The following is a 21,754-nucleotide window of genomic DNA, read 5'->3' as shown; positions in this document are numbered from 1 at the left end:
CTCTAGCTATCGCACGGCGCACGCGTCTCGTAATCTGGCAAACTGACTGGCAAACTCCCTGCTGTTGTCGCCCTGCTACTTCCCGATCTATCCAGCGCGGGTACACATTCCAGCCTCTCAGCGCTACGCTTCTAGGTAACACGGTAGGCGACCCTCTACACTGTGATTGACATTTTCCAGTCTGCTGAAGCGAACCGCCAGGACTCCTTCGAGCTCTTTCTCGGAGGTAAAACCGCTTGGAAGCCCTCCCGGGGTCAGGCAGTCGTGGTGCGGAGGACAGCTGCGGACAAACGGCGAGAGAGGGAGAGGGACAGCGGGTGTGCCGAAGCGTATGGAGCCGCCGCGAGGAGAGAGGACAACACAGGCATCCAGAAGAGCGGACGTGCGGCCCAGAGAATGCGACGGACGCGAGGAATCGTTCCCGTTTAGGCGAACAAACGCTAAACCCTAGCGCGGAAGGTGTCGGCATGTGCTTTTGCGCCGACTCACACGAGTGCATTTCCGCTATCGACACGCGAATGGGAGGCGACGTGTCGGCTGATGTTATGGCTGCCGCTGCGCAGTTTCGAAGCGAGGACCGGGCGAACGGCGACGGTAAATTGCAGCCTTCTTGCAGCGGGGGGGGGGGGGTAGAGGAGACACAATGGCCTCTGGACGCGCGCACTGCATGCTTCGATGGAGACTGCAGCACTCGTTTATTTCAGGTCTCTCAGCGGCAATTCACGCGCGCGCTCTGCACGTCTTGCGCGCGCGGAAGGCCATGTTCGAGGAGGGAGGGCGCTGGCTGCTGGGAGGTGACCCGCGTCCTTTTTTGTGTTTCGGAGTCTCCCCGCCTCTTTTTGTGCACATTTTCTCGGCTTCCGCCTTCCGCACCCGTTCACGTCTTGTCTCCGTTCGAGAACGGGCAGGCCGCGGCTCTCTTGGGGCGGTTTTCATGCGCGGCGAAGGTCAGGCCGTCCTCAGCCAGATGCGGCTCTTTTCTGAACGCCGGGTAGTGCCTTTCGGCGCCTTCCAGGTTTTTTCACTTCTTCGAAGTGCACCTCGCAGACCCGCTGCCTGACTCTAGTGCGATTCTAGCCGCTCTTCATCGTTTCCGCGACTCCTAGCCCCCTGGCTCTGCGCGTCGCTGCGCGTCGTCGTCATGCGCGGCAGCAGAGGAACGTGTAGTCCACTTCTCCCTGCGCTCGTCTGCTCTGCGAGGCGCACTCCCCCTTTTCTCGCGAGTCTGACAGCTGTCCCGCGATTTCCGCCTTTCTACTTCGAGGGCTTGCGGGCGGGCGAGCCTCTTCTTGTCGAGGGCGCGGTGAGAGACAGCCTGCGGTAGGGACGCCGGGACCCCCCCCTTCCACCCGCCGTCTCTTCCTCCGCTGCCGATTGAGGCGTCTCCTCGCACACAGTCTCGTTCCTCGCACGCCCTCCCGCGTCGAGGTGTCCCTTCACCCCTTTGTCTCCTCCTCTTCGTCTCCTTCTTCTCGTCTTCTCACCAGTGCGCAGCGCCGCGCACGCTGACCGGTTACCACAGCTGAAGCTGCCTGGCGGTTAGAGTGCATGCTGGAGAGCGCTGCGTGCGGCGGCGGGGCTCGGCTGGACGCTGAGAGGCCCTCGCGCGCGCCGGCGTCCTCGAACAAGGCGCGCTCTCCACGAGGCCTTCGCGTTCCCAGGCAGCCAGGCGCCTCGAGGTTGGGGACGAGAGGACGCAGAAGATGGCGAAAAACCGACGCCGAATGCAACCCAACAAGACGCCAGCCGACGCGAAGGCGCCGAATGAGAAAAAACCTGGGGCAAGCGGGAGACAGGCTGCCCCCAAGGTGTCTGAAGAGTCGCTGAAGCGAGCAGGCTCCCGCGGCTTGCCCTCCTCTCAGGATGCCTCCTGGCCTCCCTTCTCGGAGGCCAGCGCGTCCCCGGGGGGGTGGTTGTCGTCCTCGCAGTCTCACGCGGCTCCGGCACTCGTCAGGCCTCCTTTGCATGCGACCTCCTCGTCTCCTGCCTCCGCTTCCTCCCCCTCCTCTTCTTCCTCCTCGGCGGGCCTCCGTCGATCGTCGCGCCTCGCGCGAGGACTGCCCGCAGTTCCGCCGCTGTCCTCGTCCTCCTCCTCGCGTCCGGCGGCGTCTCCCTCGTCTGCTTCGCCAGCTTCAGAGGCTGCCTCCGCTTCAGCGTCGGCTTCTCTCTTTTTTTTCTCGCCCTGTAGCTACTCTTCTCCAGCTCTGTTTTCGTCTCCCTCGTCCTCCCTGTCGCTGCCCTCCTTTTCTTCTTCTAGCACTTGCTCCGCTCCTTCCGTGGCCGCCTGCGCGTCGTCTTCTTCCTCCGCCTCAACTCCCGTGGCGTCGTCTCCTGCTGCGGCGTTTCTGGTGTTTTCCACGCCACTCTCCTCCTCGTCTCCGGTGCCTTCCAGCCCGTCGCAGGCCTCTCGCGCGGCCGCCCCAAAATTGAGGCGCGTCAAAAAGAAAAGAAGCGGGGATCCAGCCGAGAGGGAGAAGGCGACCTCGCGGCGAAGAGAGCGCCGCAGTGGCCTCGGAGAGAAACAGGAGACAGCGGCGCGGGAAGCCCCTCCTCGGGACGCCGAGTCGACGCAGCCGAACGACGCGCACAGCAGCGCGCCGGCGGCTGGCGGGGGATCTGCTGTGCAAGGGGAAGCGAGGTGCAGGGAGAGCTCGGCGGAAGGAAACGCGCCTGGCGAGCGCTGCGAGGCCTCAGCAGACGAGGCGCCGCAGACGCACGCACGCGAGGAAGGCCGAGAGACCTCCGCAGCGGGCGCGCAAGCTGGGGACAAGAACAGGAGAGAAAGCGGCGAGCGAGAAGACGAAGCGGCTCCGACGAACGATGCAGCGGAGCCACGGAGAGGCCACGGAAAGCGGAAGAGGAGGCACGACCAAAAGGTATGCGTGAAGCGAGAAAAAATCACGCCAAATGGGGAAGGCGGAAGGGACGAATGCAGCAATCAGCGACAAGGCGAGGAAGTCGGAGAGGACCGAGGAGAGAGACAAGAGGAATGCGCAGATCCGAGCAACGACGCGGAGGGCGCCGCCCTGACGCGGGGAGTCTCCGCGCGGAAACGGCCGCGTCTTCAAATTGCCATCTTTGTCAAACGGGAGAGATGCGTCAGCGCCTGTGCAGCGTCCCCAGCGGGTTCGGCCGCGCAGGCCGCGGCTCTCGCTGCGCAGAGAGAGGACGCCGTTTCAGCTCACTCCGGGAAAGAGCTCCCAGGGCTTAGTCCCGCCTCGTCTACGCGCGCGTCGCCGCCCCGAGCCGCGCACGAAGCGGAGAGAGGGCCCCTGGCAGGACGGACGAAGGGCGAGGGAGAGAAAAACGTCGAAAAGGCGACGGCTCAAGAAGGAGACAAGGAAGCACGTGGCGATGGCGACGAAGACAAGCGGAGAGAGCGACAGGCCAACACACGCTCGGAGAAGACTAGGCAAGCCAGTCGTGACCGCGCGATAGAGAGCGACCGACCTCCTGACAGAGACACGGGGCAAGCTGCAGGGAGAGACGAAGGCGCGAAGGCGACAGAAGGCGGCGACACGGCGAGACTGACTCAAAGTGACGGAGCGAACTCAGCACCTCACGCGTCCCTTCGGCGCGACTCTCGGCATGTAGGACAGGCCGTGCTGTCCAAGAGAGAGAAGGAGCACGACGACGACAGAGGAAAGCCCTCGACGGCTGCCGTGCCCTGCCCTGCGCTTTGCGTGTTTCCCTCTTCTTTTCGCTCACCTCGTCTTCTGCCGCCAGCTGCGCCCACTCTCCCCGCCGCCTTGCACTCTAGCGACCCGACTGAACAAGACGCAAGGGGCGAAGCGCGCGAGGCAGCGCTCCGCACTCGCTTGCCGCCTTTGTGCTGCTCTGCTTCCTCGGGTGCCGCCAGCGGTGAAAAGTCTTCGTCTCCTATTTTGCTGCAGGACGTCTCCAGTCTCCAACAGCACCTGATCGCGACGAAGGAACATCTGCTGCAGAGGCTGCGGAACCGACTCAGTGCCTGTCCCCTGGCGCTCTCTCCTCTAGCGCGATTCTCTTCCCCGGTCGCCCCTGTGGAGGCCTGTCCCCAGCCTCCCTCCACTCTCGGGGGCTCGCCTCCGCTGCCCTGTGCGTCCTCGAAGACGTCCGCGTCTGGGTCCGCGCATTCCTTGTCTTCTCAGTCGCCTTCCTCCGCGCTCCCTTATTCGTACTCTGCGTCGTTCTGTCCGTACACCACACCTGCGCGGACTTCAGGCGCTGTGAGGCCCGCGAGGTCAGCGGCGCCCAGCCCACCGCCGGCTCCTTCGGCGTCTTTCTCTCAACCTTGTGGGTCTCTCGCCGCGTCTTCGCTCTCTGGCGAGCCCCTCGCGCCTCGATCTCCTTCTCCAGGGACCCCTTCACCCCAGCCGCCCCCGGTGGTGCCGTCCCCCCCGGCCTTCTGTGAGAGACCACGAGTCGCCTCGGGCGAGCGTCACTCTGCGTGGATCGGCCGCCAGCCGCGGCTTTCTTTCCGCGACGGAAGTTCGCCTTCTCCCTCCGTCGGCTCTCCGTCGTGCCGACGACAGCCTACGGAATTTGCGGGAAGTGGGGTCGGCGACCTCTCGTTTGACCGAGCCTTGGAGACCCTTCAGCGCCTCCGCGGCGCGTCGACCGCGCGGGTGGGCTCCGGAAGGGACGCCGCAGACGAGAGGGGCGGCGTCTCCGACAGGGGCCGAATCCGAGACAGGCGAGATGCGCATGTCTCAAGCGCGCGGAGGGACAGGGGAGGAGAGGGGAGACAGACTCGGCGGCAAACTTCCGGCGTGCTCCGAGCGAGTGGAGCTGAGAGCGTTGTAGTCGTAGACCTCGAAGAAGAGGAGGTCGTTGAGAGGGGACACGCTGCGAGGGAGGCGCCAACCGTGAGAGAACGCGATCTGGCGGCCTCTCCGACGAGTGCCTATCCGGTGTCTTCATCCGCGCCCTCTCCCGCAGATGCGCAAGGTGCAGCGCAGCAGACTACAGGGTGCGCGGGTTCCACGCCACCCCCCCTGCCGCTGATTTCTGGCGGGGAAGGCGCCGCCAATTCTTGTTCTCGGTCTTCAGAGCCCCTTTCTGCTTTTTCTTCCGCGCCCATCGCTGCGTCGTCTGCTGCTGCCTCGGCTTCGCGTCTTCACCGGGAGGTTAGCCCCTCCGGTCTCTTGGCTCGCGGCGTTCGTCAGCAGTTTCCTCCATCGTCTTGTGGGAATCAACCCTGTGGCGGGCCTTCGCCCTGTGCTGTCGCCTCGCCCTTGGCCGACGCTTCGCTGCAGGCCCCTTCCTTGTCTACGTCCTCGCATTCCTGCCCTGCCTCGTCTGCTTGTCCGCCTCTCCTCGCTGCTCCTGATACCCTTCATCCGCCGAAGAAGACTCGCATCTGCTTCAGCTTGCGCAAGCTCCCTGCGTCGAGCCCGCTCCTCATCCCCGCGGAGTACCAGCGACGCCGCGAGGCCTTGCAGCTGGAGGCGGAGGAAGGAGAAATCATCGAGTTCTCTCCTCCAGCCCGCAAGCTCTCCTCATGCGTCTCCTCCGCCTCGTCGTCGGCCTCTCCCCCTTCCCCTGTCGGCGTCTCGCCTTCTTCGTGTCCTGTCGCAGGGCTTCTACACGCTGCGCACAGCATGAAGACGACTCCAGCGCAGACTGGAGATGAGGCTCTGACCCAGGGCACAGATGGAAGGGCGAACGGTGGCGGAGGGCGCGGAGGCGAGACAAGGAAGGAGGGCGGAGAACGGTCGCCGGAAGAAAAACCGAGGCGCCACCCTGCTGCCGTACATGCGCGACCTACCCACACGAAGGGCGAGAGAGCGGAGAGAGGAGACGCGCGGGGCAAGACAGGTGAGTTGCCGTCACATCTTCCCCTTCCTCCTCGCTTGGCGATTCGGCGCCGCGAACTCGAAGAAGAAAGAGTGGTCTCAGCGAGTGCGCCAGACAGAGACGTGCCTGAGGACTCACTGCCACGATCGCGACCCGACAGCCCTATCTCCGCTTCGACTATCTCGTCGGCGCGCCCCTCCGGCTCCGCCGCGTCTTCTGTTTCTGCGTCCCTTTCCGCCGCATCTGCGTTTTCACCTTGGTTTTCTCCCTCCTCCTCATCCGTTTGCTTCGCGCCGCCGCTGCCCCCCCCCCCGTCGCTGATCGCTCAGGCGCCCAACGGGTCGCTCGCTCTCAGCGCCCCGTATGCCTCTCTCGCCTCACTGAATCCTCCTCTCGCCTCTATGCCTGTGTCGCCCGGCTCCGTTCGGCCTTCGTCGGCGCTGTCTCCGAGCCCAGAAGCAGCGACGCGCCGAGAGGCACGCGGGAGAGAACGGGCGACGCGGGCGACTGGACACGCAGTCCCTCCGCAACGAAGGAGCCGGCGAGAAGGCAGCGTAGAGGCAGACAACGGAGAGACAAGGAGAAATGCGGCACAGCCGCCGCGGGCGTCTCTTCGATGCCAACTGAGCGAGCGTGGAGACGGGAGGAGGAGGGGCGTCGCTGACGAGGCAGAGGAGCGACACAGCGAGCAGCGAGATGCGTTCACTTTGCGCGCGGAGGCGAGTCGGTCTAAGGGCGACTCGGAAGTGATGAGAAGAACCGAGCGTTTGTCTCCAGGTCATGCGGAGCCGGGAGAGAGGAGGAAGCAGCTGAATGAAAGCTTGACTTTTCTGTATGCGCAGTTTCAAGCGGAGGCCGCTCGCTCAGGCTTCTCGCTTCCTGACCTACTCGGCGCCTTCGGTGAGGCCTTCATCAAGACTCTGCGCGGAGAGAGGAGAAGAGCAAACACACACCCAGAGGCGACAGCGCTTGCGCGTCGCGCGGATCTGTCTCCGCTGTCGTCTTCTCTCTCTGGCGCTGATTCGCGCTCCTCTCTCTCGAGTCTTTCCGAGGACCTGAGGGCACTGTCGGTTTCCTCCGCAGGCGAGGCAGAACGAACAGACGGCGGGCGCGGAGCGCAATGGAGCCGACAGAGGAGGCGAACTCGGCGCGGCCAGGCCTGCGCGGGGCTTGCAGGCACCGGAGACGCGAGTTGCACTAGCAGCGCAACAGACGACGAGCGAGCAGAGGCCTACCTTTACGGCAGGCGCCGCAGTCGCGGCAGAGGGCGCTTTTCGCGTAGTCTCTCTGCGTCGCAGGCGTCCTCAGGCGGGGACCACAGCCCCTCGCCTAGTGTCGAGAGACGTCGAAACGCAGCAGGGAAAGAGAACTGCGAGAGACAGCGGCGGGAGAGAGTGAGGGACAGAAGGGACAGGTGGGTGCGCGCCCTGCCGTCGCCAGATGTACGAAACAAAGGAGGAAGCGTCTCCGGTTCCGATCACGAAGGCGCCAGCGCGTCGCGAAGCATCAGTCCATACGGGAGCAGCGAGGACGACAGTAGCGAGGCGTTTAGCTCATCGTCGCTGAGCGCTGAGGAGCTTGGTGCACGAGGAGCGGTGAGCAGCGGAGAACTCAGCGTGCCCAAATGGCTTGCGGCGAGAGGGAGTAGAGCGAAGCAGAACCGAAGACGAGAGGCAGGTGAAATCTGCAGGACCGCGGCATGCCGTGTCAAGAGCGAATTTGTCTGCAGAGACGACGCAGGGCGACCCGGCCGCGCGCATGCGAATCATGCGTCGCCGGTGGAGGCGGGTGAGAAGACCGAAGGAGCGACTGACAGCAGGCGGAGACCTGAGACTCACCCCCTCGGTTCCACAGATTCAGAAGCCGCGAGGCGACTGCGAGCGACCGACGCCTGGCGACGATTTCGGCGGCTGCTCGCCCGAAGAGAGCGAGAGGAAGAACGCAGACGAGCGCGGCGCCGAAGCAGCGCGTCGGCCGCCTCTGCTTCCCTCTGCGTTCCAACGCCGCCGCAGCGCGCGCGCGGGGCAGATGAAATCACGCATGAGAGCGGGGAAGCGAGAAAAAGGGGTTCCAGTGAGGACCGACGAGCAGAAGAAGAGCCGAATCCGAGACTCCGTGGGAATCCCCACGAGGCGGCAGGCGGCGAGGGAAGTCCGCAGCACGTGGAAGACAGCGGCCTGCCGATGCTTTCTGCGAAGACTCGTGGTGGGGCGTGGTCGCCGGCAGCTGGAAGCGACACCTCGTCTGCAGAAAGCAAGGCAGCAAACGCAGAGGCACAAACACATGCATGTGAGCGAGAGCTTCGCATGGAGGCCCAGAGGCGAGATGGAGAGTTGCGAGCAAGCGAGGCGAGAGGCCAGGTGACCGATTCGGATCGACAGGAGACAGTCGCCCACGAACTCGAGGGAGCGGAGGAACCGGGGCGACAGAGAGAACTCGCAAGAGCAGACGAGGCGGGGAGGAGAGGGCGAGGGGGTGATACGCTGCATCTTCACCTGGGGGGCGACGCCTATCTTCTCGAGCTGCTGCTGGAAGCCAAGCCTGCGAACGGGGGTTTGAGCTTCATCGAAAAACTTCGAGCCCTTAAGCGGCTGAAAGGCAAAACCATGCTGGGCAAGTGATGGAATGCGCAGCTGTCAAAGAAATGCACAGACGCACGCGCGCACTGGTGAACACCTGCACATTCGGCGCGAACTGTCGAAACATGTGTGAGGCTCTCGATGCCTCCATTCTGTTCTCTGCGCAATTTTCGCAGATGCACGCGTCGGGACTCGCACAGAGCGAGACACAGCGACTGCGGAGAGCTGGGCGTGTGCACGCGTCTGCTGGCTGTCGCGTGTTTTAAGAGAAATTAATCTGACTCCCCCCCTGCGGGGGGACGATTCAGCTGGCTGATTGATACATGCGCGCCTGTGTTCCCGGTTGTCTGCGAGCCTCTTTGGCAGCACGATTGATGCGATCGATGCCGGCAAAGCGACGGCGGCCTCTACGGCGGAGGCTGCCGCCATCCCGCGCTTCACACCGCATGAGCCGCCAAGGTTCTCCGCGCACTGGTTTGTTGTTTAGCCTCTCAGTTACAATTGACTGGCTTGAAGACACCCTTTCTATCTCGAAAACGCTCATGTGCGAACTGCGGACGCAGAGGCATCGACTGTCAGAAGCTAATTGTTGATGCCAGGTAGCCGAGCACAGACTCGAAAGCTCGCCGCTTACAGCATGCGATGGTGCCTTCTTCGGCTGTTGCCAAGCAGCAATCGATGTAGAGGGGACGTGGAAACAGGAAGGGCGCACTCGCCCCTGAAGTGGAATGCATTGCTTCAGAGTGTAGCGTTTCTTCGGGATTCTGGTTCAAGCCTGAAGCAGAATGAACCGACTATCCTGACACCTACACCGCAACACTTTCGCCGGCATATTACGACTGTGGTGCTCTCTGATCAGTTGTGTCGCAACGCTCGAGAGGAGACGGCAATGCTTCTTGCCGTTTCCGCGCACTGCAGCCGATGCCTGACGAATAGGCGCGTCCCGGAGGCCACGAGTGTCTGTAATGCACACGCATTAAGTCACGTTCGCAACCTCGCAGTGTTCTCACTGAATGACGTGGTGTCACACAAGGGGATTCTAGTCGTCAAGCGGCGGTCTTTCTGTCCCGCTGCCTTCATGTGCTTTCAGTTTTCTGAGGGCTTGCTCATTCAAGCGGCTAACCCCGCACGTTCTCCTAGGGAGGCCTGCTTTCAGCAACTGCAAAAAGGCGGCTATCCGCCTGGCGTGCAGGGAAGCCCGACGCGAGAGGGAGACTTGAAGCACCACAAATCACCTCTGCAAAATTTAAGACCCGTCTTCGTCTCCCCAAAGGCAGGTTCGGGCGACGCGTGCGAGCAGTCTTAGTTGAATTCGACAGTAAACACCCTAGGTATAGCGTCCAGCCGTGAAGGAGGCCAGTACAGTCGTGTCTGCTGCTGTGTCGCTGGTGGACAGGCTGTGGAAAAAAACAGAAGCGTCAACTCGGCGCCCGTTTTTCGGGTTTGTGCCATGGCGTGGACAGCCCAAGCCTGAACATGTGCAGAGTCCCGCATCTTTTTACCCGTCTCCGCATAGCGCATACCCGCGCTACGCAACCACAGAAACAGGCCCCTAAACCAGATGTCCCATCTGATCCACTCTGGTCGGCATCTCCCCACCTCCCCACTGCTGTTTAGTTTGAAACGACGTCTGAGTTCTGTTCTGATTCCGCCGGGCACCATCACTGGACAATGTTGGACGACTGGCTGACGAGGGTCGCGACCGGTGGAGCTGAGAAGTCTGTGTGCCAAGTGGATTTCGTGTTGTCTCTCGTGCGTCGCCTGAGTTTTGCTTCCCTGAAGGGCCTCTGAAGAGCTGGCGCACGTTGCCCTCGAGCCTTCGTGACCATAGCCAGGGCTGCCCATTCTGCCGCAGGCCACTCCAGTCAGCTATACGAAGAAGCCATTCGACACACAGTTCACCAGTCGTGCGGCAGTGTCTGACCGTCTGCTGAGCGGTGAGCGAGGGCCTCCGGATCGCTAGCTCGACGCGTGTGTTTGGCAGCCCGCCCAAGCGACTAGTGGGGTCTTTATATGTTTTATGTTCGACAGCTTCTTGAGTTCGTCCCTTCCGAGTAGTTCTCATGAACAGCATATATGCCTGCTACATCCTGCACAACAACTCTCCGTCAGAAGCTGTTCGCCCCGCCTCTCCGCTGTCAGACGGCGTGGCCGCGGATGCATCTAGACTATGATACAGTGTGCTCACTGAAAAGGGTCGATCGACCAGCCGAGAGCGAAGAAACGCTGAGGGGAGCCTCTTTCTGATACCCGTTTTTTCTAAACATCTCAGCACTGAGTCTTCTCTGTGGCGTGCCCGCTGTCAACCCGTCGCGTCGCCGCGTTCAACCTGTATCTTTCGCTTTACCGAGTGCGGCTGCCGGGGGTCACTGCTGCATCGCCAGTTTTGGACTGTCTTTCAACCCCCAAGTCGTTATTTTTCGACGTGTTGCACCTCGTCTATTCCGCCTCGGCTTTTACTCCTTCTTTCACCGCACGACGTGCCATGTGCGGAGGACCCCGAACTTGAGCGCCTGTTTGGATAAGACCTCATACGTCGGGACGGAATCCGAAGGATAACTGTCTTCTGTGCGGGCTGTGAGTCCCCTTCCTTCCCGTCTAGCTCCTTCAAATGTGACATATCGCGCTGTTCTCTCCTTATTCCGGAGCTCCGTCTGGTCACGAGGAGGAGCGTGCTTTCGAGTGCCCATCGACTGGCGCAGATCTTGACCGTTCTGGCTAGCGTGGCGCTTGAGACATCAGACCCCGTTTAGGGGAAGACCACAGCCATCAACACACATAGCACACGGCGGGCCCCTCGAAAATAAAGCTGGAGACAAAAATCAACGAGCGCGGGTCGCCGCCGGTGAGCTCGCGCCCTGTGTGCGGATCTCTGAGGTGACCTCAACCGGGGTGTGTCTCCGTAAACGCTTGCCCGCCTACCTGCCCTGGGAAGCTTTCCAGCCCGCTCAGTCCCTATGCAGAGCATCCGTTGCGTGTCTTCTAAACGGCTAAAACGTATTTAGTAGACTTCTTTTGAACTCGTTCCGATCTGACGAAAAATCGACGCGACGCCAGGCTTCGGCACGTTTCCCGGTCTCCCTGTTTGAGACGCAGGCAGCCATTGCGTCGGTTGAGCCGAAGAACCGAAACTTGCGGCACAGTACTTCTACTGCGCCAGCGGTTTCGGTTTCATGTTTTTTTATTTCCTGGCGTGCAAAGGCATTTGGATCTCTGCGCCGACGCACCTTTCCCGCGGCGTCCACCGTGAAAATCGTTCGAACGCGGCGGCTTGTGTGTGTCGTGCGAAGGCCTCCCTCCTACGTGTGCCGGCGCGACTCCTCTCCTTCGAGGGCAGCTCCGCCACACACGTTTCCTGGGCGTTTTCTGAGTCCCCTCTTTGGGAAGTGACAAGGGAACTGCCCCCAACTTATCGAAACATCCGGAAAGGAAATCGCGTGCGGAATTTTGGCGACAGACGACGAGAGGCGCCAGCAGCTGTATTGTACATCGAGGGCGCCAGGTCACACGAACGCGAGGCAACCCGGGTTCGATCCCGGGAGTGTGTCGTATTTGTCTAGTAGCGAGAGTGGCGTCTTGACTCAGCCGTCTTTTTGTGGAATCTTTTTTCTGTGAGGACGAAGTGAGCCACCCGCCGAGCATCTTGGCGGCGGGTGTTGCTCTTCGTCGGATCCCGAGGCGGCCGCCGTGCGGAGAGCCGACTGCTGGAGTGGAGCTCCAGCGTCTTCCTGACGCGTGAGGACGACTGGACGCTCCACGAAACCGCACATATTCGCCTCGCGAGCCTGAGGACGGAATCCGGAGTTTTTTTGTTCGGCGACCCTGCGGTCCCGGCGCGGCACCGGTGTCGGGCGCGCTGCCATTTGTGCGCGTGCATGAGGGGCGCAGTAGGCGGTCACCACCGCGGCTGGGATCTGAGCAGCGCACAAATCTCAGTGTAGTAGTAGTAGTTGCGTTGCAAAACGGGGGGGGGGGGCGCGTACGCGGAACGTGCGGAGCGGAATAGCGAGGTAGCTTGGACTGAGGACAGCCGTGAAAACCGGGCGGACTCTGCGGATTCTGTAGACCGGCGTTCTGTCGCGCGTTTCAGGTCGCTATCTCGAAACCCCGGCGCTTCCAGTCCAGTGCCCCCTGCGCAGTGGACATGAGCGCACCGCATCATCTGCCGGCGAGCGCTCGGTTGAGCCCTTTGGGCGACGGCGTTTTCCTTCCCCCCTTTCAGTCCAAGTCGCGTGGTCTTCTTGCCGACGTGGAAGGAAAAGTTCAGCGAGTCTGGAGCGAGGCGGCAGCACGTCAGAGGAAGGGCGCAGCCGGAGTTGCAGCTTTCCGCGATTTTGCCTAGTACCGTGCTCGTCGTGGGCTGCCGTCCGCCCCCCTCCCCCCTGCCTTCCCGCCCTCCCTCACGTCTTGCACTAGAGCTCTCTCTCCTCTAGAAGAGAGGCGGCCTTTTCTGCGGTGCCTCGCATCGCCGCGCCTCGCCCCTCCTCACGTGCGCAGGACAGCCGTAGTCCTGTTTTCTCTCCGAGGGTGTATTTTCTGGTTTCCCTGCATCTGTCCTCGACTTGCCACTTTTCTCCCAGCTCGCGCTGGCGAGCGCGCGCGTCTCCGGATACCTGTTGCGAGAGAGTCTTTTCCGTGGACGGCGTTCGTCTTTTTGGCGTCGGCGGATTCGGCCCTCCGTTTCGTCGTTCCCGGCGAACGCGAAAGGGATTTCTGTGAATCCCCAGCTGCTCCCTGCCTCGTTTCGGCGCGCCAAATGCCGCGAGCTGCGTTCCGGTTTGCTGCGGGTCGTTGTCTGCGCGTCCTTCTGCTGTGTGTCCGCGCGAGGGAGACGGAGCAGCAGAGTGACAGGCTAGAGCGGGCGCGAGAGTCCAGCACTCTCGGCCTCGCTACGGTCGCCGAGCGTCTGCGCCGCCGCGGCGTGGCGGCGCGAAGGAGAGCAGCAGAGAGCGGTCGCCGGGGGTAACGATCTGTCCTGCTGAACGGAGAGATTGCAGCAGAGAGAGCGAGAGCGCGAGCGCAGAGACTTCCTTCGCGAGTTCCGTCTTCTGGCGGCTCTAGCGTCGTCTCGCCGGACAGATCTTTTCTCGCCGTTTTTTCTCTCTTTCCTGGACCGTTTTTCCATTTCAAATATGAGGGCAAAGAGTGAACGCGTCTATAAGCCTGGCGCGAAGGAGGTATGTGCTTCGCTGATGCTACCGAACGCATTCTTTTTCTGTCCAGCTCCCTCCTCCTGGTGGCGGCAAAGACAGGGAGAGAGGCGTTAGGGTCGCCGATGGTGTAGGGTTTTCTGCACCGATATCCGGCGACGTCTCCCTTCAGCAAAACCGAGCCGAGGCAGGCCTCTGCGTTGCTTAGACACCCATTCGCGCCACCACAGGCACCGGAAAATTCCTGTGTGGCGCGGACGATGAGAGGCGCCGGAGGAGAGTCTGTTGTGTACTGGCGTGTGCCAGACCTCCCGGCGGCGGGCTCTCCTGTAGTCGTGCTTCCCCTCGTTTCCTCCGCTTTTCTGTTGCACACAAGCACTCCGGACGCGCATGTTGCTTCGCCGCTTTCCTGCACACTTTACACCTCTCAACTAGCCACTTTTCGCCTTCCTCTGGTTTGTGGGGTGCTGGCGAACGCCACCCTGTCTATCGCCGTTGCACTGCCAGTCGGCCTCGTCTCACGAGGCTGAACGTTTTGCATTTTGTGGCTTCCGTGTCAGGGACCTGCGAGAAAGCAGGTGCCCGTTTGCCCTCAATGTGCGACAGTCTGCCGACTTTCTCGTGTCCCTTTCCGCTAGCCTCAGACACGAGCGGCGCCCGAGCCCGGCTGTCTGCCGTCGAGAAAGGTGCAGAAATAGTTCCTGATTCTCTGTCAGCTCCCAAACAGACTTGCTTCCCGCCTCTCTCACGCAGCTGGGAGTGAGAGCTGACTTTGGGGGGCGGCGTCGTTCGGGCAGGTTCGCCTCGTGCCGCGGAGAAGCCTTCTGTGCATCGAATTCTGGGTGCGCTGCCTTCAGGAATGGCGCGTCGTGTACTGGATTTACCCGCAAGAGAAACTGAAAAACAATCGCAAACAGGTCTCATTCTCATCGATTGTAAGCCGTCGAAAGGGCCCCTCGGCGCCTAGCCACACCCATGGGGTCGCCTCTCGGGCGGCGGCGCGACGCTCCCCTGGTGCGCCATGCAGTTTTCCTGCGTTGGTCGCTGCACGATCGAAGCTGCGCTGCAACGCACACCCATCTCTGTCGACAGTGCTCTCGTGCTCCGGAGATTTGCTTGTAGAAACGACTCTAGGACCCCCAGCGGGCAGCACCCTCCGATCGAGCCCGCTTCCGGAGTGTGAGGAGGGCGTCGCATATCTCGAGGCACGCACCCGGCGAGTTCGCCTCCGTGGTGGCGAGTCCCGTGTTCGCGACCCAACGACAGCGGTGTTTTTGTATATGCACTCGCGTCTGTGCAAAAGGTTCTATGTATACTGTAGTATGTATATTGTAGTATGTATATTCTAGCATGTATTCTACATACTAGTATACATACTAGAATATATGCACTCGCATCGACGCATATGTGTGTATGTATATTCTAGTATGTATATTCTAGCCGTGGGCGTGCCGGGCGGTGTGCCGGTGTGCATGGCGGCGACGTGAATGTCTCTGTGCTGTGTCCTTTTGGAAACGTCCCGCGGTGTCTACTAGGTTAACGGGTCTTCTCGCTCGACCGCATCGTTTTTCGCTGCCGTTGTGCGCCATCCTCAGGATGACGTGCGCGGTCATAAGCGTCGCAAACGCGGCGCCTGCATCTGCACGCACTGTGCGAGGCGGCTGTGCCTCATGCTTGCGCGCCGTGCGGCGAGGCCGCAGGGGTTGTAGCGCCGTCTCTTTCGAGAAGCGTTGTAGCCGTCCGTGGATCGAGTCTCTTGCTGCGCGGGGCGTGTGTGCAGAAATATGGCGACCAGGGCGCGCAGAATAAGGCGTGGGCGGTGATTCGCTACATAAACCATTACGGCCGCGTCCCGGAGGACATCAAGAACCCGCCCATGACTCTGGAGGCGTGCTGCAACTTGTGCTACCCGCACTGCATCAAGGAGCACGTCTCGTCGTGTCCCAACTGCGTAGATCCGCCGACCGAGCGGTATCACCACGGCGGGGGGTCGCCGGTCGTCTCAGCCGCGAGCTCCTCTGCGAATCCCTCGCCCTCTACGAGCAGCGCCGTCTGGCGCCAGAAGAAGCCGAGCGCGGACAGAACCGGCTCGGGGGACGAGGGGGGGGCGCAGGGCCCCAGCGACGGGTCTGTCCACGCTCGCGGCGAGGCGCACCCGCACCCCCCCCACGACGGCGACGAGGACGACAGAGAAGATGATGGCGCTTCATCGCTCCCTGACCTGACGCCTCAGGACTCGCTCTCCCCCGTCCTCAGCGCCGCGGCGACCTGCGACGCGCCTCGCGGGCTCGTGGACAGATCCAGGGGCGCGCGAGAGCGCGGGAGCAAGTCGCCGGCGCCTGGCGACGGCGGCAGCAGACGCGGCTCCATTGGAGGCAAGCCCCAGACGGGCGGGGCGACCGCCTCCCCGTTGCTCGGCCTCAGAAAGACGCAGCAGCCGTGCGCCTCTCCGGCGACGGCCACCAATCCCAAGCTGCGGAGTGCGTCGAGCAGCAGAAGAAGCAGCGTCTCTCTCCGCGGAGGAGGCGCTGGGTCCACTCAGGCGAGCGGGGCGGCTGCTGCCGGCCGCGTAGCCCCGAGAGATAGGAGCGCCACAGAGTCCGAGCGCCTCGGCACCGACGACGCAGATCTCGGCGAAGACTTCGCGTCTTCCCCAGATATCGCCAGCGTGGCAAGCAGCGCGTGCTCGCCAGCGCTCGGGGGTGTTCCCTCTGGCGGCCGAGGGACTTCACGCGCGAATCCGCCCTTCTCTCCTCTCCTTCTTCCCGTGCCTGCTCGCCCAGTGGGCGCCCTGGAGTCGGGCGCCGGAGACGGCGCGCGGGCGCCTGGCGCCCCACCGACCCGGTCGGCGTCCAGCCGCGGAGCCGCGCCCTACATGAGCCCCGGTCTGCCCCCCCCCCACGCGCCGGGCGACAGAGATGTTCGCGCGACGGCAGCGGGATCTGCCGTCGATGGGGCTGCAACAGGCAGTCGGAGCAGCAAAATGTCGCCTGTGTTGGCCCGCGAAACTCGCGCACAAATGTCTCCGCGTCCCCAGCGGGCGTGGTCTCATCAGGGCGACCAGCCGAGTTCTCTGTCGCTGCCTCCCTCGAGTGCCTTCCCCTTGCCGTCTTCGTCCGCTGCAGCGTCGCATCCGCGACGGGAGGGATCGTCTGCCTCCTCTTCTCCCGACGCTGGCGACGACGAAGCGTTTCAGACGCCGCCGCTGCCTGGGCGGGGGGGCGGTGCCCCCCCGCCCGGCCGCTCTCTCGTAGCTAACGCTGTCCAGCAGCTCTTGAGTGGATCTCTCTTGCGCGGCGGAGGGTCCAAGAACGAGGAGTCAGAGAACGCTTCACGAGCCGATCCTGGGCGGGCTGCAGGCGCCGGGGGTCCGCATCGGTCCCCAGATTTCGCGACCGCGTCCGCAGAGGAGAGGCGAGACGCACTCGCCTCTAGCGCAGAGACGCTTTTGCAGTCGTTGAAGAAAGGGGCAGTGAAACTCGAGCAGCACCATGCGGCCTCGGAGGCGGCCTCGTCGCCTGCCCTCGCATCCACTGCGGCTCTCCTGGCTGCAGTAGCTCTTAAGGTCAAAGAACGACAAAATGTCAAGGGCACACCGGGCGGGGACGCAGAGTCGAGCGCGCTTTCGGCCCAGAACGATACTGAAAACCTCCGCGGAGCCTCGGCGTCTTCGGCGTCTGGCGCAGCTTCCGTCGCGTCCGAGTCCGCGCGGGGGAGGTCGTCACCCCTCTCCACAACTCCGGTGTCTCCTCGGCCTGCCCCTGCAGCCGCAGTCGCGGGGGGACGGGCGCAGCGGGCGTCTTCGGGGGCGAGCGGCGGTCCGGGGGCAGTTTGGCGGGCAGCCGGCGCCAGCCGACCGAAGGCCGCAGCTGGCGCTGCGGGGAAAGACAAGAAACCGGTCGCGGAGCTGCCTGAGGACGAGGACCCAGACGAGCAAATCCAACGCCTGCAGCGCTTCCTGAGCGCCAACGGCATTGCTGTATCGGAGGCGCTGCAGGCAGCCGCGGCTGCCGCCGCGTCGGCACGAGGCTCTCGTGGGAAGCCGTTGTTTCGTACTGCCGAGGGAAACGAGAAAGCACTCGCTTCCGCGCGCTGCCGAAGCGCGACGGGGCCCACTCCCAGTGGCGGCTCCTCTCGATGCTCACAGCGGGCGCGTGGCGGGAACGCGCGCCCTGGGGCGGAGGCGTGGAGGCCGACTTCGTGCTCGCAGCAGGCTGCTGTCCAGCCCGGAGGCCCTGCGTCGCTCCCGCACCGCAGGACGGGCGGCGGTGGGGCTGTGGGTGTGGAGTGCGGCTCGGGGGAGAACGGGGTCGAGAAGGCTGCTGCAGAAGGCGAGGAGAAGAAAGACGAAGGTATGGTGAACGTGTATCAAGTGTACGCCCAGCATATCTTGAATGACATGGTTCAGAGTCAGGTGGCTGGCGCGCGCGACCATCCTGACCCGTTGAAGGAGCTGCTGCGCGTGTCTAATTTCTTCGCCATCGACGCAAAGAAGCGACTCCTGCAAAGAACAGGGGGCGGGGGGAGCTGGAGGACGAGGCGCGGAGACGAGTCGGACTTGGTCAGGTCCGCCTTCGCCTCCCAGGGCAGCAGCAGGGCGGGCGAGAGCCCTCCCCTCAGTCCAGAGCGCCGGGCTGAATCGAGAGCTCCCACGCCCCCGGTCGACTTTGTCGGCGCCGCGGGGTTGCCGCCGCTCACGTCGAATTCGCGCGCAAGAGGAGGCGGCGTCTCCTTCCCGGTCTCGGGCCCCACGACGCGGATGACAACACGCGCGGCGACGCGGGCGAGCCGGGGCGGGTGCGGCGGCGCATACGGAAATGGAGCGGGGGGCGACGAGGAGAAGGAGACTCCGTGGATGTGCAACGGCGTTCCCGTGAGCTGCAAAGACCCTTTCCTCAGTGAGGACAAGGACACGCAGCAGTACTACAACTGCAGCCAACAGGTGGGGAACGGGCCGGAGGGCTGCGCCAACGTGGGCGACCGGGCCTCGCGGCTGGGTCTGGGTGTCGGCGGACCTGGCGGCCTCGGCTCCGGGGGCTCGGGCATCCAGACCCGGCGCCAGGGCCAAAGAAGTGCGGCGGCGGGGCGGAGCGGTCGAGACGAAGGCGAGGAGAACGTGAGCGGAGCCGGGAAGCCGACGGAGGAGGCTGCGGAGGAGGAGGACCGCGAGGGAAATCCAGACCCCACGACCTTCAACTTGCAGTCGAATTCTGCGATTCGTCAGCAGAAAGCCGCACTGAAGCTCCTGAGAGAAATATCGCAGTGGGGGTGGAAGTCGATTTATGAACACGAAGACTTCTTCCTGGAGCAACTTGTAAAAAAACAGCTCAAGACCGCGGAGCGCATGCTGGAGAACGAAATCCTCAAGCATTCTTTCCCGCAGCTTCTCCCCGTTCTGGGCGTCGAGGAAGAACGCGGTAAGGCGAAGCTCCCCAAGGGGCGAACGGAGCGGAAAGACGGCCGCATGGGGGGGGACTACGGGCGCGAGGCGCGAGCCTGGATTCGGACGCTGGGCGATGATCAGAAGCAGGCCAACGGCGTCTCGGGCCCCGCCGAGGAAGAGGACGACAATGACGAGGGCAGGGAGACGGGTGAGAACTCGCTGTCGCCTCACCGCGAGGTCCGCATCGAGCCGGAGGACTTCTTTCCGGGCTGCGACTCGCCTCTGCGCTGGGCAGCACGGCGAGACGGCGACGCGGCGGCACCGGGCGACGCCGCGCGGGACGGCCGGCGGGGCTCCGTCGCTTCAGATGAAGACCGATGGAAAGGCGAGCTGATTGTGGAGCCAGAACACCACATGATTCACGGCCCGGGCGGGCGAGACCAGTCGCCGACGCGCCCCGAGGGGCTCGCCGCCGCTGCGCGTCGGAAGGCCCGTCCAGGGGCCCCAGCCGCTGGGGGCTCTGCCGCCCGCAGTCCGTGCAGGTCCTCGTCCCGCCTCGCAGGTGCCTGGATGTCCGACGAGGGTGCCGTGGGCGCAGAGGCGCCGGTGGCGGGTTCTCTGTGTGAAGCGACAGCGAAACGGTATCTGGAGAATCCCGAAGAATATGGGCGTCAACCGGCGCCACAGGGAGACAAGGGCCGCCCGTTCTTCATTAGCGTTGCGGAGGCTCTTGCCGCATCGAAGCGCGAGAGCGGAGCCGGGCGGCGCCCGTCGCGCGGTGGAGAGCCCGGCGACGACGGAGAAGGCTTCGAGGCCTCTCCTAAGGACAAAACGCCGCTCAGTCTCGAGTGCCTCGCGCGCCTGCTCGCCACGGCCGCAGCGCACCAACAGAGGGCGGGCGCCAGTCCGGAGACTTCCTCGCGCTGGCGGCCGCGACTGGATCCGGTTGAATCTGGAGCCCGGAGAAGCTCAGGTTCTGAAACGTCTGGAGCAGCCGGCGGTCCGCACGCGGGCGCCAAGTCGCGGTACGGGACGCGGTCCAGCCCGTACCCACCAGCGCAGGCCGCGGCGCCGCAGCTGCCGGCCTCGTCGGGGCTGCCTGGCAAGAGCGACGCGCCGAGCGCCTCCGAGGACGGCAGACGAGGAGTCTCGCTTCCAGTGAAGGCGTGGCTGGAGCGCTTGCTTACGGCAGCCCGCCAAACGGGGCCGAGGAGCGGGACGGGCGAGACGACCGGCACGTCGTCGCGGTCGCCTTCTCCGTCGCCGCCCCTCGCCAAGTCAGCGCCGGGGTCCTCGTGCGCGTCTGCTCTGATTGAACAGGTCACTCGTCTCCTCTTGCAGCGACAGGAGGAGAGGCGGGCGGCACACATGCGCGAGGTTGAGCGGAAGCTGGTTCAGATGCGCGACGAGCAACGCGACCGGGCTCGCGTGAATGCCCAGCTGGCGCTGGAGGCGGTGGAAGGGCGGGCCCATGGGGGGTTCTCGGCCGTGTCGCGTCTCCTCGAGAAGGGTGAGAAGGCCCTTTGGCAAGAGCGGATGGCGACAGCCGCAGGCTTCCCAGGCGGGGGGCGCGGCGGCCCTCCAGGCGCGCCGCCGCGGAAATTGCAGACGCCAGGTAGCGCCTCGGCGACGCGGTCCACGGGCCCCAGTTCAGGGGGGATGGGATTCGCAGACCCGGAGGATAGGACCGAGCGTCGAGCGCCGGAAAGCAATCTGTCGTCTGCTTTGCTCGCCGTTCAACAGTGCCTGTGCAGCCGAGAGAGTGCCCACAAACCGAGCGATAAAGACAGACAGCGCGGCGGACGCCTGGGTCTCGAGGAGGCCGCGAGCGCGCTTGACGGGCTTGCGTTGGGAAATGAGGAGGTGGGAGGAGGGGCGAAGTGCAGTGGCAGGGGCGCGCTTAACAGGAGTCAAGGGAGAGAATCGAATGCTGACGAATGGAATCCGGGGAGACCGGAGCCGATGAGTGCATGGAAACACCGGCGTGTCGCGGAAAGCCCGACAGGCGTGGAGTCCCGCTCGCCTGGCTCCCCAGGGGACCCGGCCATGGAGCTGCTGTCGTCTGCGGCACCGAATGGGCGAGGCGACGCTGCAGGCAGGGGGATGCACACGCCTGCGTGGACGATAGAAGAGCGAGGTCGCCCGCAGGTTGCGGGTTCGCACGAAGGCAGTCTCCAGTCGCGCGAAGACAGGTCACACTTTCAGGACGAGCCCCTCGCCGGCGTCGCTATGCCAGCTCCCTCGGCGCGACGCCGCGAAGCTTCCATCGCGTCGGAGGCGACCGTCGGCGGAGGGGGGGGGGGCTCGGGGCCTCTTTCTTGGGCGCGGGAGGAGACAGCAGGGGGGCAGAGTCCCCGAGTGCGGCAGGCCCTTCGCGCAACCCATGTGCATCTGTGCCCTCCGCGTCGCCCGCCGCCTGTGGGGTCGCGGGCGCCAGCGCCGGGGCGGAGGCGGGGGAGGCGCTGGGAGAGGGCAGACCCGAATCGCCTGAGGGGACGCGGAAGAGACTCAGAGACGCGTTTTCCGCGGCTCTTGAAGGGGCGATGCCAAACGTTGACGCGAAGCGCGCGAGGAGCGACGGAGACAGTCTGCCGACAGCGAGAGACGCGCCTGAGTCGGACGCGCCCCGTGAGCTGCGGGGAGGCGCGGCCTACGGCGACGGAGCGGGCGGCGCCAGCACGGAGGACATCAACAGCAGCAGTAGTTCCGGCTGCTTCTCGCCGCCGAATGACGCGAGGGGTCCGAGCTGCTGGACAGGTGAGGACGCCTCCACGCGGGAAGGAAGCTTGGCAACCTCTTTCGCTTCTTCCTCTGTCACCCTGGCGACGGGTGTCGAGGAGAAGGCAGCAGCGTACAAGAACTAG

The 21,754-nt window shown here is 63.9% G+C and overlaps 2 protein-coding genes across 2 annotated transcripts; both read left to right on the top strand.

Moving 5' to 3' along the window:
- Positions 1 to 518: 518 nt before the first annotated feature.
- BESB_035860 (uncharacterized protein) lies at positions 519 to 8,399 on the top strand (the record flags this gene model as incomplete). Its single annotated transcript, XM_029362172.1, has 3 exons — positions 519 to 594; positions 1,233 to 1,303; positions 1,662 to 8,399. The coding sequence occupies 3 exons, from the start codon at positions 519 to 521 to the stop codon at positions 8,397 to 8,399; spliced, it is 6,885 nt and encodes a 2,294-aa protein (XP_029221137.1).
- Positions 8,400 to 13,489: 5,090 nt separating this feature from the next.
- BESB_035850 (uncharacterized protein) lies at positions 13,490 to 21,754 on the top strand (the record flags this gene model as incomplete). Its single annotated transcript, XM_029362171.1, has 4 exons — positions 13,490 to 13,534; positions 14,365 to 14,442; positions 15,288 to 21,160; positions 21,328 to 21,754. 4 exons carry the CDS (start codon positions 13,490 to 13,492, stop codon positions 21,752 to 21,754), a joined length of 6,423 nt encoding a protein of 2,140 aa, XP_029221136.1.

The sequence above is a fragment of the Besnoitia besnoiti genome, chromosome II (assembly GCF_002563875.1).
Source record: "Besnoitia besnoiti strain Bb-Ger1 chromosome II, whole genome shotgun sequence".
NCBI lineage: Eukaryota > Apicomplexa > Conoidasida > Eucoccidiorida > Sarcocystidae > Besnoitia > Besnoitia besnoiti.
This window is presented reverse-complemented; position numbering and strand designations above follow the sequence as displayed.